General features: G+C 36.6%; 1 protein-coding gene across 2 annotated transcripts; it reads right to left on the reverse strand.

Annotated features, from left to right (window-relative positions):
• Positions 1-998: 998 nt before the first annotated feature.
• Positions 999-18,041, reverse strand: RMI1 (RecQ mediated genome instability 1). 2 transcript variants are annotated; one of them, XM_074196629.1, is made up of 4 exons: positions 17,915-18,041; positions 11,179-11,263; positions 8,429-8,540; positions 999-5,561 (listed from the first exon to the last, which is right to left on the reverse strand). In XM_074196629.1, exon 4 carries the CDS (start codon positions 5,530-5,532, stop codon positions 3,658-3,660), a length of 1,875 nt encoding a protein of 624 aa, XP_074052730.1. In that variant the 5' UTR covers positions 5,533-5,561; positions 8,429-8,540; positions 11,179-11,263; positions 17,915-18,041; the 3' UTR covers positions 999-3,657. The 2 variants fall into 2 exon arrangements, with proteins under 2 accessions (XP_074052730.1, XP_074052729.1); XM_074196628.1 differs by lacking the exon at positions 8,429-8,540 and having other exon boundaries at positions 17,915-18,040.
• Between the last annotated feature and the right edge of the window lie 208 nt (positions 18,042-18,249).

Below are 18,249 nucleotides of genomic sequence, written 5' to 3' on the forward strand. Positions count from 1 at the left end.
CCCCAAAAGCTCAGGAAGCACCCCAAAAACAGGCTTAGGCTGGGAAAATGAGCAGAGAAAAAAGAGGAACACCATTGAGAAATGCATTATCTATGATCCCAAGAAGGATCAATATACTCAGTCTGAAGATGAGGAAACACAAGCTCCTGCATCTAAAGACTCCCAGAAAAACAGAACTCAAAAAAGACTGAAAATCAAATGAGGGAGTTAGAAGAAAAACTGGGAAAAGAAAGGAGATAGATGCAGGAAAAACATGAAAATGAAGTCAGCAGCTTAGTCAAGGAAATCCAAAAAAATGCTGAAGAAAATAGCATGCTAAAAACCAGCTTAGGTCAAATGGATAAAACAGTTCAAAAAGTTGAGAATGCTTTAAACAGCAAAATTGGACACATGGAAAAAGAGATAAGAAAACTCTATGAGGAATACAAATCCTTCAAACAAAGAACAGAATTCAGGGAGATTGATGAATTTACCAGAAATCAGGAATCAATACTTCAAAACCAAAAAAAAAAAATGAAAAATTAGAAGAAAATGTGAAATATCTCATTGAAAAAACTGATATGGAAAACAGACTTAAGAAAGATAATTTAAAAATTATTGGAATACCTGAAAGTCATGATCAGGAAGAGCCTTGACATAATTTTCAAAGAATTACTACAGGAAAATTGCCCTGATATCCTAGAAGCAGAGGGAAAAATAGAAATGGGGAGAATCCACCAATCCCCTCGAGAAAGAGATCCAAAAAAACCAACCCCTAGGAATATTATAGCCAAGTTCCAGAACTCCCAAGTCAAAGACAAAATATCACAGGCAGCCAGAAGGACACAGTTCAAATATCGTGGAGCTGCAGTCAGGATCACACGGGACTTAGCAGCAACTACATTGGAAGCTCGTAGGGCTTGGAATACAATATACCAGAAGGCAAAAGAGCTTAGAATGCAGCCAAGAATGAACTACCCAGCAAGGATGAATGTCCTCTTCCAGGGAAAAAGATGGACTTTCAATGAACCAGGGGAATTTCAAAGGTTCCTTTTGGAATGGCCAGAGCTGAACAGAAGGTTTGATCTTCAGATACAGGACTCAGGTGAAGCATGGAGATTGGAGGAGAGGGAGAAAATATGAGGGACTTAATGATGAACTGCATGTATTCCTACATAGAAAAGTGACACTGATAATACTCATATGAACCTTCTCAGCTAATAGAGCAGGTAGAGGGAGCTTTTATACTTTAAGCACAGGAGAAAACTGAATTCATAGATAAAATATGATGTAAAAATGGAGTCAATAGAAAAAAGGGAAATGGAATGGGAGAAAGAAAAAGGAGAGGGGGAATAGGGCAAGATATTTCATATAAGATTTTTCTTTATTACAATGAGCTTTTGCAATGATATGGAAGGGGAGAGGCAAGGGGGAATGAGGGAACCTTTGCTCTCATCAGAGGTGGCTAGGAGAGGAAACAGCATATATACTCAATGGGGTATAGACATCTGGAGTAAGAAGGAGGGGGGCAGCAGGGGGAAGGTGTGGGGATGTGAGTAAAGGAGGAGAGGATGGACCATGTGGGGAGAGTGGTCAGATATAACACATTTTCTTTTTTACTTCTTGCAAGGGGTTGGGATTGGAAGGCCTGTCCAGGACCATAGGGCCAAGTGGATTCTGGGCCTAAGGGGTGGTAGGGGGGCTCGGGGCCTCTTGGCTCCAGGACCAGGGATCTGTCTGCTGCATCACTCAGCAACCCTACAGCAGAGTCAGAGAGAGAAATATAGTACATGGTGCAGAAATAAGAAAGGAGGGAGTTGCGATCAGCAATGGCAACATTGGAAAAATATGGAAGTAACTTTTGCAATGGACTTAACATAAAGAATGTGATCCACCCATGACAGAGTTGTTGGTGTTGGAACAAAGACTGAAGCACATTTTTTATTATTATTTAGGGGAGGGTGCAGGGCAAATGGGGCTGGGTGGCCTTCCTGGGGCCACATAGCAGGGTGATCTTTGGGTGTCTGAGGCCAGATTTAGACCCAGGTGCTCCTGGCTCAAGGGCCAATGCTCTGTCCACCACCCAGCCACCCCTACTATTATTATTATTTTATTTTACTTTGGGTCTTTTTTTTTCCCTTCTTTTTGGTTTTTGCAGGGCAGTGGGGATCAGGTGGCTTGCATGTCACACGGCTGGGTGGTTCTTGGGTCTACGGGGCTGGATATGGGCTCGGGTGCTCGTGGTTCCACCTGGCCATACCTTGCACCACCTGGCCACCTTGCACCACCTGGCCATACCTACAATTATTACTATTTTTTTATTTTAATTTTTTTCTCTCCCCTTTATCGCTCAAGCAAGTCTATATTCATTGCAGGGGAGGGGGCATTTCATTTACTCTTTAACAAGAATATTTTATTAATGTAAAAAAACATTTGTACAAAATGAGAATAAAAAAATAAAATTTAGAATACAAAAAAAAAAATATAGTGAGGGATAGTATAGTCCAGAGAGACTTCAACTCAAAGGACTTGAGCCCACCTCTGTCACTTTCTACCTATATAACCCCTGGCAGTTCACCAAATCTCTCTGGGCCTCTGCTTCTTCATCTGAAAATGAGAGTGCAGGATAAGATGAAGTCTTAAGTTCCAATCCCATTGTATCTCTCCCAATATCTAGCACAGTACACTATTCCTAGGAGACACAATATTTACTTACTTAGTCAAAACCATTGTGCTAAATCATTGTAACCCAAACTTCACTTACCTGGCAAAAAAATCAGCATCAGTTAAGTGGACTTTTCCTGAAGCACTCTCTTATATCTCAATGGCTTATCCTTTAAGCTACACTATAGTGATCACAGCAAAGTTAGGAATCAACAGAATTCTATTGTATATATAAACCTTATTTATGATGTTCTATATCTGTTAAATCTAATCTAAACAAACCAGGAAGCAAAAAGGAGATTCATTGTTAAAATTTTACTCCCATTAAAAAAACCTAAAAAAAATGGATCTTTTATTTCTCATATGTATTCATGGCTTTAAAATATTTTTTAAATAGTCAGCACCACCTATAAACAGAGATGAAAAACTTTTTTTTCCAACCATACTAGGAAGTCCCTAAATTTGAATATTACTTTTTCAGTATCATTTGAAAATAGAACATCTTTCAAAATTAAGTTTTTTGGTAATAATTTACTCTTTCATATACAACATTGCAAAATTTACCTTTCATATCACAAAAACAAGTATCAGTAAACCAAAAATCTGAAAACAAACATTTTGGTGTTCTGGGATTATATCAACTTTTTTTAAGAACAGAAATTTCTATTTAAAATGTTAAATAATTTAAAATTTAGGCTATTTTACTATGACTATCAATTTTTGTTAATACAGCCCAGCACTGGACACAAACAAAATATACTTCAGAAATCATTTCAGCTGACAAATTAGAAATGACCTTCAGAAGTGACAATAACAGAACTCAGTTTCTAGTCTAAATTTTAATATTTTTTCAGATGTCTTCCCCCCCACCAAAATTAAAAGAGATCGGGGAAAGGGTTAATTACACCAAATAAAAGAGAATATTTAAGATCTTTAGATCAAATCCTAAAAATCTGTGAATACTTTGGTTATTTTCTATTATTTCTTTGATAGCTTATTTATTCAAAACTAATGTTATTTATTCAAGCGCCTCTTTAAGCTTTGTAGGTCTTCCATATTTACATCTTGCAAAACTGATACTATGCCTTTAGACGAAAAAGGATTAAACGTTATGGTCATCAGACAGCACAAGTCTATCAGAATTTTCTGACATTTCTGTAAACCTTCCTGGAATTTTCTATGTTGAATAGTATCCTTTTTTAACTGTTTCATTTCTGATACTGAAAACCCAATCATATTTGTTAATATTTCATCTGCAAAAGTCACATCTAAGTAAGCAGTACCATCAGAAATTTTTGCAGTTACACTCCAAAAGCCACCACAACGTGAGAGATTTCCAGTTAAGGTTACAATAAATGCTTTGATTTTTACAGTTGTTACGTCATTGAGATTTCTGGCTAACAAAACAGAAATATAAGTAAAAGGTGGAGAATCCAAATCAACAGCAACAGAAATTCTATCTATGTTGTTCTCCAACGATATTGAAGAACAAGGATGTACATAATTGCTTTTATTACTGATTTCTGAACCTGGCTTTGGCACATTAATCACTTCTGTTTTCAATGTTTTATCACTGGGTATATAGTTTTCTAATTTCCTAATGGAGGGTTCAATTTTTCCATATATTTCTGAGTTCTTATGTTTAACTATGAAATCCTGGGACTGTTTTGCATCATTTTTAAGTGACAAAATACTGCTAGGACTTTGATCTCTAACAGATAGATAGCCAAAAAATTTGTCTTTGCTGGTTATTTGTTCAAACAAACGCTTTTCATTCTGAACATTTTTTTCATTTGTATTAGCCAGAGAAAAATCCTCTGTAACATTAGTTTTCTGGGAATGTCCTTCTATATTTTTGCCTCTGTTCAATGTCGATGCATTCCTTTTTTCTGTCTCCTGAAGTTCCTTCTGGACAGTTTCCTCTAAAAACAAGACGTCCTCTAGTGAAAAATCATCTAAATCCCCTTCAGTGAAATTCATAGATGGATTTGGTAGGTCTTCATCTGTTCTTGGTGAAATGATAGAAAGTCCCGAGCTAGTAGTGACATCGTTGATAGAGTTTGAAATATAACTTCTGCTAAAATACCCACTTTCTGAAGGAGTGTCATTATTGACCACTACTAACTCATCATTTTCATCAAGGCCTGCTAGGAGTTCTGCATCTGAAAGTTCTAATGCTGGTTCTGGTCCATCTTCAAGGGCAGGTATGCACTGGCTGTGATTTGGTCTGGTTGAAGTTAAAGAATCAGGCTCTCCAATTAGTCTTGCAAGTATTTTTTCTTGGGCATGTTCTTCAACAAGAGCATCCACTTCACCCCCTAGGACCTTTACGTTTTCTGGCTTCAGTAGAAGAACACCAAGACGGTAAGAAATATTTCCATGTATGAGAATCTTTGTACCTGGAGGAATAGTTTGATGAAGAGCTGGAATGGGTTGATATTCCATGCCCTGTATTTGCCTGACTCCATCAGTTATTTGCAACATTAGCATTCGCGTAGGATTTGCTTCCCAAGGCTTTAACGATATTTGAGTTTCAGCTGTTACTTGATCATTTGACCTGTTCAGTCCTCTTAATTTTTGTAATTGGGAATATACAGGTTGACTAACATCAACTAATGAATTAATCTGCAAAGAATAAAAGCCATTTAGTTCTCCTTTTGGAATTTCCAAAATCTTATCAGGTAAAATAGGATACTCCAAATCTCTTAGATCAGTAAGAAGCCATTGGTCAAACACTTGTTTATTAATTTGAGCCTGTGTCAAACTCATGTCATTATTTTCTTCTTGAATCCACGTAATACAAGCTTCTAGCCATGTCATGGGTACTTTAATATGCCATGCAGAAGAAAGCCAAGTTTCCACTCTTAATGCAATATTAGATATATTCATTTTTTTAATCAATGTCCTGCATTAATGTCCTGAAAAGAAGCAAAAGAAATATTTCAATCAAAATAATGAATAATATTCTTCCATTCTCTAAGCTGCACATTTTTAATCAAACAATCTAAAAACCAAATATTTTTAAAATATTTTGTTCAGTATAATACATTTTCTTGACTTTCCATATATTTATAAGTCAAACAACAAAAAGGAGTCAGATTTCAATCATCTAAAATGAAAGTCTCCAATACTAGAGAACAGATGCTAAAATATACTTTCCTCCTCTCAATAGAGCAAAAAGCACTGCTAGTGTGGAACACTGCAGACATTGTCAGACACAGTCATTTTGCCAAATGATTTTTATTTGTTAAAAGGAAAGGTTTGATTTTAGTCTGGTTGGGGAAAGAAGGGGATGGAAGGTATGAGGAAATGAATGAGATACAAAAAAAGATGGTACCAAAAAGACAAATAAGAAAAATACATAAAAAATAAAATGCAGGTCTCTTGAAACAATGCTAAAGCTAAAAACTGGATCATTATATTTGTAATATTTAGTACCAAAACAATAACATGTAAGGTTAAAATAAAGCAACTAAAAGATGAAATCTATAGCACCATTTGATCTAAAAGGATTGTTCAAATTCACAACCATCTTACAGAACAGAGGAATCAGTTTTTCACTGTTGACTGAGCAAATCATTAGCAGAATATGGAGTCCTAATCTTCTACAAAAATCACCTTTCTCAGGAGTAACAAGGCTTTCAGCTATGGTTTATATATTTTTAATATATCCATTGCCCAGGTTATTTCTCATCCTTTGCTGTTCAGAAATGGCTATGGGGATAAGGATAAAATAGACAGTTGCAGAAATAGCCATTCTCCTAAATTGCTTGGTGTGGAAGATGTTAATTAACTAAGGGAAGTGGGGGGGGGGGGGTCTAAAAGGAGCCAGAGTATCTAAGTAATCAGACATTATCCATAAACAAAGACCAGGGTTATCCTTGACATAAAGAGATTCATATATTATGAGGCAAAAATAGTGTATACTCTTGCTGTTTTAGAACTGTTCAACTTAGTATGATTCTGCACAATGGTGGTTTGTCCTGAAATTGCTAGTTAGCTGTAGCAAAGTATCTATTTTAATATTTGTTGAATTGCTTTCCAAAAACAACTGAGGAAAACATCATGTACCTCAGAAGCCCACTTGACCAGTTGTCAAGGATTTGTTATTATAGATCTGTAACATCTCTTGAATTTGTTCTCTTCTTTCTACTCTCATAGTTGTTAGTTGTTTCAGATGTGACTGGCTCTTCATGACCCCATTTAGGGTTTTCTTGGCAAAGATACCAGAGAAATTTGCCATTTCCTCCTCCAGCTCATTTCCCAAATGAGGAACCTGAGGCAAACAGGGTTAAGTGACCTGCTTATGGTCACACAGCTACTAAAGTGTCTGAGACCAGATTTGACCTCAGGAAAATGAGTCTTCCTGACTTTCAGCTGTGGCATCCTTTTCCACTGTACCACCCTAGCAACCCCTAGTCTCACAGACACCATCCTTGAAATTGAAGTCCTAATTATAAAAGTCCCCTAATTAGTCTCCTGCCTCAAAAAAAAAAAGTCTTTGGAAAAATAGTCTAATTCAATGAAACATTTATTAGGGCTCCCTAAGAAAGAGGCACAAAGTGAGGAGCTAAGATACGATTACAGGCCTGATCCAGGAACGTAAAAAACAGCTCTTATCACAGTTCCCAAGCCAAACAAGATACTTCCCATTACTTATCTCAGCAATAAAAAACCCAGTACAATTCTTAAGAATGAGGAAAAAAGAACTATCTCCCACTAACTAAAGAGAACTAAAACAAAAAGTTTTCTTAGAAAAGTCAATCTGTCTGCCTTAATTTCCTCTACTACAAAAATGGAAGCTAATAAAGCCCCTCTTTCCCAGGGATGCTGCAAGAGTCAAATGAGGTATTTATGATGCATATTTCAAACCTTAAAATGCTATATAAATGCTAGCTATCATTAAGATTACTAAAATAACAAAGTACTGTGAGATAACAGCACTGAGTTCTAAGGTAGAGGAAGTGAAAACAGTGATTACCATAACACCAACATTTCAAGTAAAGAGAAGAAAGTCCTAGGAATAACTTATGGTTGGAGTTTTGTTTTTTACTAGAGGACATAGTTTTCTTTTCTTTTCTTTTTTTTTTTTGCAAGGCAATGGGGTTAAGTGGTTTGCCCAAGGCCACACAGCTAGGTAATTAGTAAGTGTCTGAGGCCAGCTTTGAACTCAAGTACTCCTGATTCCAGGGCCAGTACTCTATCCACTGTGCCACCTAGCCACCCTGAGGATATATTTTTCTTTTAATTCCTTTAAAATATGACATTGTACCAATAAAGATGAACTAGAATTCTGTATAAGCATTGCTATATTACTATCTTTTCATTAAAAGTGATTAGTCAAATTGGTTAGTAGTAAATCTAAGTTTTTGGTTTAAAACCTGATTAACACATGAATGGCTTTCAGAAACCTCTAAATCATAGACATGATTAAATTTAAGAAAAGTACAACTTCTCAAGGGGAAGAATTAAGATGTTTATAATATACTGATAGCAGTGCTGAATGCAAGAGATCAAAGGACTGCTATCCTAGTTAAGTTTTGTAGAGTCAAACAAGCAGGACTCCCCCAAGAGAAATTCACTCTCCTGACCTGTCAACAAATAGTTGCTTAAGTAAATCAATGGAATAGATGAACAAGGTACCCTTGTGTTTTCATCTTCAAAAAGTTTTTCTAGATAAAATATCTTTCATAAAAGACAAACAAAACCAAAAACTTTCGAATACATTTAGTTCCTCATCTGCAAAATGGGGGCACCAGGTGATATTCAACCTTGAAGGACTCACTCATTCCATCAGTGCAACAATCAGGAACAATTTTGGGCTGTCTGCCCTTGAGAGTGCCATCTGTATCCAGATAAAGAGATGTGGAGTTTGAACAAAGTTCAAGGACTATTCCCTTTAATTTAGAAAAAAAGAAAAGATATCTTATTGTCTGATCTTGTTACCTCTTAGACTTCTTGTGTCTTCCTTAAGGATATGATTTCTCTCTCATCACACTCAATTTGGATCAATGTACAACATGGAAACAAACTAAAGACTGACAGATTGCTTTCTGTGTGGGGGGTGGGGATAGGGAAGTAAGATGGGGAAAACTGTAAAACTCAAATAATATCTTTAATAAAAATAGATTAAAAAAATAAAAGTGGTTACTCAAAAAAATAAAGGGGGGTACCACCTGCCCCTCTTTAATTAAGTTTAAAAGATGCTTAAGGCTTTCACACCTGAGTTGAATGCTATTGTTTGTTGTACACGTTTTGAAATAGTTCTATCATATAGTTTTATACACAAATATTTAAACTAGAAATTTGTCACCCAACTTTAAGTACCTAAAATTTAAAAAAAAAAAATAGAGAAAGAAGCGAAATTGCATTCTAAGCCATGATTTAGAGCTTTACATTCAATCACTTAGTATAGCAGTTCTCAAAGAGTACACCCAGAATTTCACTGGGTGGGCCCTGAAGTTAGGAAACCTACACCTGAAATGAAGCATGCAACGTGTACAAGTCTCCCACCCAATGCTATGGTATTTAACACTTATAATCACATGCCCCACTCTTCCCCCAGCCTTCCAGATTCTGCTATCAGCAAAAAAACTTGAAAATTACTAACTTAAGATCTACTTTAATACCATCCTAATGCTCAATATTTTACTACAAATAATTTCATGTTTTAAAAACTAGGGTAAATTATGGATTCTACAAATATAGTACACTAACCTTAGACTTGCCTTAATATAATATAAAAAAAATCAGCCCCTGGAATGAAAGCAGTTTATAACTTTCCATAAAGTTCTTAAAATTTTTGTAATCATCTATATTTAAGAGATACTTGGTCTTCTGAGTTAATTTCTAAAAGCTGCTGAGTGCTACCTGCTCCTAAGACAACTCAACTGAGAACATTCCTTCCTCGTCTCCACCTCCTGGCTTCCTTAAAATTCCAGCTAAATACTCACCTACAGAATGCTTTCCAAATCACCCTTAATGCTAATTTATCCTGTATTTTGTTTTTCCATTGTTATTTGCATGCTGTTTCCCTATTAGACAATGAATCCCTTGAGTATCATAGTGCTTGGCACATGTTTTGCACATTTTTAGTATTTACTAAATGATTGACTTAATCAGGCAATGAACCAAATTAATATGATCATCTCCCAACATAAAAAAATAAGAGAAAAATAAACATCAACTAAGTGAAGAGCCAAGAGTTTTAAGTTCTGTAGTCCTTCCATTCTCCTAGGCCCATGTGATTTCACAGAAAAACAAAGCACCATCAGACACTTAATTTCTTTACTGCAGACAGGCAAGTCCCAGAGCACAACAGCTGGGGCATTTAAGGCCGAGACAAAAGGAGGCGGGCAGCTTTAAGTCAAACTAGCCCACCTGAGAAAGCCCAGACATAGGTTTTTGACTAAATTAAGATAATCTCAAAACTATTTTGAGTTTGGACCAGAATGACAGAGTTAGAAAATTTAAATGAAAACTAAAAATCAAGGTGAACTGAAAGGAAATTAGTTAGAAAGATACAAAATTGTCTTTTCCCATCTCCCATCTTATTTCCTTAAAAAGTTTAACTTTAAAAGAATTACCCATCTCAGTAGTGTCAATGCTACTTAAGAGATGTATTAAACAAGATGCATATTTTGATAATAAAAAATTAGTACTAGACTCCTGATGCCTATAGATCCATTTGATCTATTAAAGTATGAGTCTTACAGATTTATGACTAAGACACCATTCATCACTATCTAGAGTAACATTGTGCCCAAACTGCAATTCAAACCTAAAGTGATAAAAGAAGCAAAAACAATGTTAAAGCTAGATGAGTTTTGGAAAATATCTAACCCATCTGCAACTTTTCTTCATGAAGAAACAGAGGCTCAGAGGCCTAAGATCATAGAGCTAGTTAACTGGTAGAGGGTCAAACATTACTTATCTGCAAAAATATTTTCTTACCCTTAGATGACCAATTATGAATAAGCAATTCAATTCAACAAATATTTACTGAATGGCTATTATGTATAAGAGCACTATGTGTTAGATAATGAGGATACAAAGAGGAAAAAGTTGATGAAATTATCTCATAAGGTAAACACAGGTGACTTTTCAGTGTCTGTCCACATTTTTCCCCCCCGAATATGGCCTGGTAATTTTTAGGTTTGGTATAATCCGCAAAACTAGAATCAAGCCTTGATAAGATCCATGAAGTACATAATCTAATCCACCAATAATAGTAGTAACAGCAAAGAAGCAAATGTTCAATCTCACATGTCACAACTATAACCAAGTCCTTTATATCATTTTCATTAGATCCTACAGATCACCAAGAGACACTTTAGTGGCTCTCAGCTATAGGCCACTTTCTATCCAAACCTCTTCTCTACTTCATAGATACTGTTGTTGAGAAAGAAAGAAAGAAAAAACAGGGGGGAAAATGAAAAAATTGGTCAGATAAAGATTTGACTTTTGAGAGTGAAATACATCTAGTAGAAAGTTATCTAAAGTATGTTAGAAAAACGTAATATGGTAGCATCTTACCTCTGGAAACCTTTTGACCTTCAAAATAAATGTCTATTTATCATCTCATTTGTTTACTGAGTTGAAGTGGATCCTTAGAACAAACCTGTAAAAGTAGACAGAACTGACATTATAATTCTTATCTGATACATCAAAAAACTACTACAAAGAGATTTTTGCTTTCCTTAAAGTCTCAGAGCCAGTGAGCGAAGGAAGCAATGGATTCACCTCCTGTGCAGTTAGGTGGCTTGAGTAGAAAAATCACTGAACCTTGGAGTCAGAAAGACCCGAATTCAAATTTGACCTCAAACACTATTGCTGTGTAACCCTAGGCAAGTCATTTAAACCTGTTTGCCTTAATCTACTGAAGAAAGTATTAGTGAACAGCTCTAATTTCTTTGCCAAGGATCCTCCATCCCCCCCCAAAAAAGGATGAGGAATTGAACATCAATAAACAGTAGCTTTCACTGCTGGGGGGTGGGGGAGGAGTATAAGGTTCCTGAACAACATTCAACTTTTAAAACAACAGCACAAATTAGATTCCAACCCTAAACCCATCCCCATTCAAATTATCTTTGCCTTCACTCCCTGAAGTTCACAACCACCAATCTCTTCCCAACTTGAATCTTCATTGTTAGACTAAATGTAAGGTTTCATCAGGAACCACAACCCTAAATCCCCTTCTCCCTGAATCCAGGGGAAACAGCTGAGGGTGGCAGGACACAAACCTAGTGAAATTTAAAATGTACTTTTTCATGTTAATAATGCTTACAGATTAGGGGTTTTTAACTTTGTGTCATGGACGGATGGAGCCCTTCTCAGAATAATATTTGTAAATGCATAAAATAAAATATAGAGAATAACAAAGGAAACAATTATACTGAAATTCAGTTAACAAAATATTTTAAAGAAAAAAGTTCATGGGATCCATGATTGAGAATTCCTACCACGAATGATGATTTGGTAGGAGCTATTAGTACAATTATGTTGTTATATTATGATTTAAATAGACTTTTAAGGATGTGTCTAATAACTTCCCTTTTATTTCTATAGGAAAATAAGCTCTAACAAATATGCAACCTCTAATTTCATTTGCTTGTTACTCATTTCAAAGATGTGATTTCACTGGCATAGACAATTCTAAAACATTACTAAAGGGATGATTTGTGAATCTTTAGAAATAAAAGCAATGATCACTAAAAGCTAGCACATCTTCATTAAAAATAGGTCATGCTAACCTAACCTCATGTCCCTTTTTTTGAGTAAGTTATTAGATTTACTAAAAGACTGCTTTATAAATACCGAGACTTTCACAAAGCACTCAACTTTTCAGAAACATTGCATAAAGTAAGACATATCTCTATTGTTGTCGGTCATAATCATACTGAAACAAAATTTTTTTAATAAACAAGGTTTGCTAAAACAACATTTGAAGTATATATAAAATCTCATATTAACACAGTCTGGTGTATATCCTGGAATTTTATCTAAGTCCCATTCAAATACAAAATAGAGTAGGAACGCAGTATATATTTATAAACATTATTAGTGTTTTGCTGATTTCAAAGCAAAAATGTCCATACAAGTCAATGCTGCTTTGTCCTTCTGTTGAAACTGTATCTGAATGCTATATAAGATAGTCTTAATAAAATTAAAACGGAACACATTTTTCAAAGTGTTGTGTTGGCTTTGAAGTTTCACAAATTGGTTTCTTTTAGGCAGAGTGTTAGCTAGCTCTTACAAAGTTGATGCTGTATATCAGCTAAGGTGCTTCCCCATTAGCACCTTGCCTAGGAAACGAGAGCCTGAAGGGTAAGTTTGTATACACGTTTAGTTTCCTGTTTTCCTATATTCCAGGATCACACTCTTACTCCTCACTATGTGCCTGTATTAAAACATCCAGCAATATCTGAAGATCAACAGAAAGAAGTCTTAGCCCAGAGACATATCACTAAAATAGTCCCTGCTATCTTTAGTATTAGCAGCCTAGAAGACCACTAATAAAAAAAAAAGATTCTGTCGTTTTAAACACATTTTTAAGTAAGCATCATTATTTTAAAATAAAAGGAGATTCATTTTATCTACTCAAGAAAACATGATTTGATCTACAGATAAAAAGAAAAATGTAATCTAAAATTTTAAGTTAAATATAATTATGAATTAATACATTATTATATAATTTATTATAGTTTTAGTGTGGAGCCCAAGGTCCATTCTAAAAATGAGGATTAGGGTAAGAAATGCAAACAGTATATAGTCTAATCTGAGACAAAAATAAATAGGTAAATTCTTTCATTCATTGCTTTATTACATTAACTATAGGCTTCTATAAAATTTCCAAAACTATTTCCTCCCACTCCCTCTTTTTTGCAATAGCAGTTAGAGGCAATGGGTTAAAAAAACATAGGCAGTAGTCACTTCAAATAAGAGATAAGAGTTAGACACCTACTCTTAACCAAAAAGAAAGGAATTAAGGGAAACAAATATGAATGATCTGGATTTTTTTTAAACAATTGTAAACTCTAATACAAGCATATAACAACGAATATAAGTACTTGCCAGCAAGATAAAGAAAAAAAAACCTGGACAGACAAAGGAAACCAGGAAAATCCTCTCAACCATGAACTATTTTAATCATACTGAGGAGTTGGGTTATTTTTGAGTTTCCTTTACATAACCTAATTTTTGTTTAAGTAATAAAAAAAACTCATGTCAATTTTAACTGTATAACCCTTTCCTGGGTTGTTACATTAAAAATACTATCAAGAGTAAAGGCACAACTTGTCTATATATAATGGGCTTACAGAAAAAAAATCAAAGTTAATATTTACTTCCTATATCTACTTCAGTGATGCTGAAAATAGCTAGAAGCATTTATTCAGTATCAGAAGCTAAGAAGCAGTTCCATATATGATACTTATTTTCCAACTTAACCAGAGCTTACAGATTTATCCCAAGACAAGTTTGTTTCAATAATTTGCACAGAAATGCTTCTAAGCTGAAACTAAATAATGTGAAGGAAATAATTTAACCATTTCATTAACTCATCCTTAGCTGATTCCCCCAGCCACTCACCAAATTAATCGTGCATTTGTTTTGAATTTGTACAAGTTTTCCACCAATAGAATTTAAGCTTTTTGGCAGCTAAGAATTTCATTATTCTTTGTATTCCCCAAACCTAGCACAATTCCTGGCTTATAATAGATACCTAATAAACATTTTATTTCAAAGAAATATCTGGACTAGGTAAGGAGACCTTGAGATGAATGTCTGTCATATTTTTTTTTTAATGACCCAGCTAAGCATTTTTGGTCACTACTTCTTATATGACTGCATCAAGTATCATTTGTAACCTGATATATACAAATACATATACATCTTATATATACATATGTACATATATATATATGAAATGAGCAAGTATATTGCTAGAATTTCTAAAATATGAGTGAATAGACAAGTTAAAAACTCTGTCATATAAATTTACAAACCTTAAAGCAATGATTTGGGCTCCTTATCAGTATTACTTCATTTCAGATTCTCAGCTACGTTCCAAGTTACCAAAGGTGACCAGTATGGTCAACTAAGAGCTGCTTAGCATCATAAAAATCATGAAACTAAATCCTTATGAATAAATTTCATTAGCCTAGTACCATTGACACCATGGGTCAATGATTACAAATTATTAAGTTATTAAAATAACTTAGCTATATTACCTAGGAAATATTTTTCCTATAAATTTTGTTCCTGTTTTTTTCCATAGTTCCCAGAGTTCCCGCCCAAACCAAACCCTTTGATCTGTTTCTGTTGTATCACAGGAAAATCCTACAACCATGTAAAACTATGATAGTCATCAATTCATTCAAGGTACAAAGCAATCAAGCGATCATCACAGAGTGCACTGTATTACTAATGAAGTCCTTACGTGAGCAATGATGCACACAACTTTGGAAATAAATGCTTGAACTTAAAAGATGAGGAAGAAAGGTTCTTGATGCAAAGAATAAACCAGAGAATGAAAATAATCCTAGGAAAGAAGAAACTCAGGAGAAAAACTGCTCCCTAGTCACATTTCTAGTTACCAACCTTTCCCATATTCTTGTTACTTCCTTTCACCTGCTTTAGAGATTTAGCTAATGCTGTAGATAGAATTATCTTTTTAAAAATATAGTGGAAGTATAAAGAGTAAAATCAAAGCATTTCAGAACTGAAGAGTATCTTCCTGATCACTTAGTCTAAAGTCCCTTAGTCCTTTTGTACCAAAGGAACTGAAGTGTCAGAGAAGTGATTTGCCCACCGGTTAAGAAAGAACTAATTATTGGCAAGAAACAGAACCCTTACTGTGTCTTTTTGGCTATAGGGATGAGGAAAGGAGAAATGGAATTAAGGTCATTAGATTATATTCCTTGACATTAACATTCAAAATCTAATTTATTCCTATAGTTTTCTTATACCTTTTTAAAATCTATTATGTTTAACATTTATTTTTATTAAAAGACCGTGTTCAAAGCATTTCACTTCACTGGGTGTCAGTTTTCTCATCTGTAAAATGAAGCAACTAGACTCTTTCTGTAGCTAAATTATGTAGGTAAATCAATGTGCTGCTCTTTCCATCTGGATCTCTCCTGTCTTTTTCTTCTATGGCTGGCTATCTCTCACCTATTTATAATATTCTGAAGAATAAATAGAATGTCATACAATTTCTGAGCTGAAAGAGACCTTTGAGTTCAATTACTACAACCACATTACCAAACAAATGAAAAAAATGAGGCCTAGAAAAGGGAAAGTGAGTTGTTCAAGGTTACCAAAGGAGTCCCTGGCTTGGAAATTCACCTTTACCAAGCATCTACTGGAAGAAATATGCCTACAGGGCTAATATCCTAAGTAATAAAAACATTCAAACATTCAGCAAATAACCAGATTCCCCTTTTTAATTCCACATTAAATTTTGTCTTACTCAAGGACACACAGAATCCTAAATCTCAGTCTCCACATATTATCTGGAATTTTTATTAGATAGCAAATCCTAAATATTTAGTTATACAATTTTCCACCACTGCCTCATAGCATTTTGGTGCTTTCCAAAATTCTTTGTATGTAATGGTTTCCTTTACTTCTTCATTGTCATTTTTTAATCAGCTAGGTAAAAGATGGGAGGTAAATGGAGGTAACAAGGCTAGAGAATATGGTTGGTATGTAGCATGCATTCTCAAAAAAAAATGAATACAGCTGAAATCTATCTGCAAAAATCCTTCACCATTATTGGAATAACAAAATCAATGTTTATTATAGTACCTGAAGGCTTACAAAAGAATTTAATCCATTAAGACCTTGTAATGTCTAAAATTCTCCCAATTTACAAATTAAGAAACAGGTGCAGAGAACTAAAAGACTTGCCTGCAGTAACACAGCAGACCAGTGTTATAGCAAAGATTCAGACCTAATTCCAGGTCTAGGATTTAAAACAAAAGACGTTCTATTCTTCTTGAAATGGGGACATCAGTTTTATGTTTGTTAACATATATTTATTTGTACAGTAGAATCACCAGCTTGTAGAAATTGGAAGAGACAGGTCATAGCAACTTAAAAGAATGCTTTCCTCACAAAGTCCTGAATTAAGGAATTCAAATATTCTCATTTTACAATGAGGAAATTGGGAAATGGGGACTTGAGTGACTTGCCAAGTACCAATTGCTCATCATCACACAGCTAAGTCCGAGATTCAACTCTTCCAGTTCTGAGTCCAAGGATCTCTTTACTATACCACCTATGTTGAAGATGGAATTATGCCTGTACCCATAATCAATATGGGATAAAGGGGGGGAGAAACACCAATAATTGGAAATTTTAAATTTCTTGCATTGTTTAAAATCTTGTTTATAAGACGGATACAAAATTGAAACTTCCATCAATTTAGGTGCACATAAAATGGTTTTTTGTTGGGGGGTTTTGCCCAGAGTTCCAGGCTATACTTCCCGTTGAAAGCTCTTGGAAATGTTTTTGTCTGTTCAAGTGGTCTAAGAAAAATCGAAATTGATTTAAGCTGTAAATTCCTAACAATTCCCTTTTTTTTTAAATTACGAGGTTAAATCGCTGTGCTTTTATGTATTTAGAGAAGAATATTTAAAGCACTAAAAAGTCATCTGGGCCTTCCAGCACGTTACCAGGACAAGAAACCTAAATTAGATTTGGTTAACGTGTTTTTTTATAACATCCTAAACTATTCAATTACATTTGAAGCGATTGTAGTTGAGAAAAACATTTGTGACGCACACGCGAGGGGCCCTTCGGACGACTGGAAGCCTGCGCGGGGCAGGGAGCACTCATCCGGTCCAGCCTTCTCCCGGGGCCTCAAGAAAGGACAACAAAGGTGCCCGAGAGCGTGTCCGAGGCAAGCTGAGGATGGCACGGGAGGCACTCCCTGCTGGGGGTGGCACACAAAGCGGCACGATGCCCGCTTCCGGCGAGGGCTCGGCTCGCCCTCGGGGCAGGGGTCTCTAACAGGGGGGTACACACATTTCTGGGGGTCTGTGCCCTTGGGGAGGCTTTCACCGGCCCGCGTGCCGCGGGGAGGGGGCTTCCTCCCATTTCCAGCCCCCCCAGGTCCAACCCGCGGGGGGGGCGCGCGCCCGGGGGAGGGGCCCCCATTTTCTGGGTCATTCCGAGCCTCGGGCTGCGGCGCGCGCGGGGCCGGGCACCCCCGAGCCCCCGGGAGGGCCCGAGGGGCAGGGCGGGCAGGGCGGGCGGGCACACTTACCCTCCGCCACTGCGCGGCTCGCGGCCCCGGCTGAGCAGGGGAGGGGGCGGCGAGGCGCGGCCCCGGCTGCGCCGCCCCGGGGCCCGGGAGGCGGCTCGGCTCCCGTCTCCCCGCCGCCCCGCGCGCCCCAACCCTCGCCTCCTCTTTTTTTCCCTTCGCCCGTTTGGCGCCCTAATGGCCTCGCGGCCCGCCGCACCCCGGGGGCGAGCCAGCCCCGCGAGCGCGCCGGCGCGGATCCGCCCGGCTGCCCTTCCCCTCCCCCAGCCGTAACTCCGCCAAATTGCAAGCTCACGAGGCAGGGGCGCCCCTCCCCCACGCCCCGGGCCTCGGCCGCC

Source organism: Macrotis lagotis, chromosome 8 (assembly GCF_037893015.1).
Source record: "Macrotis lagotis isolate mMagLag1 chromosome 8, bilby.v1.9.chrom.fasta, whole genome shotgun sequence".
NCBI classification, from domain to species: domain Eukaryota; kingdom Metazoa; phylum Chordata; class Mammalia; order Peramelemorphia; family Peramelidae; genus Macrotis; species Macrotis lagotis.

Bases quoted from the DNA above. Each gene is read 5' to 3' on its own strand.
- RMI1 (XM_074196629.1), bottom strand. From the start codon at position 5,532: ATGAATATATCTAATATTGCATTAAGAGTGGAAACTTGGCTTTCTTCT.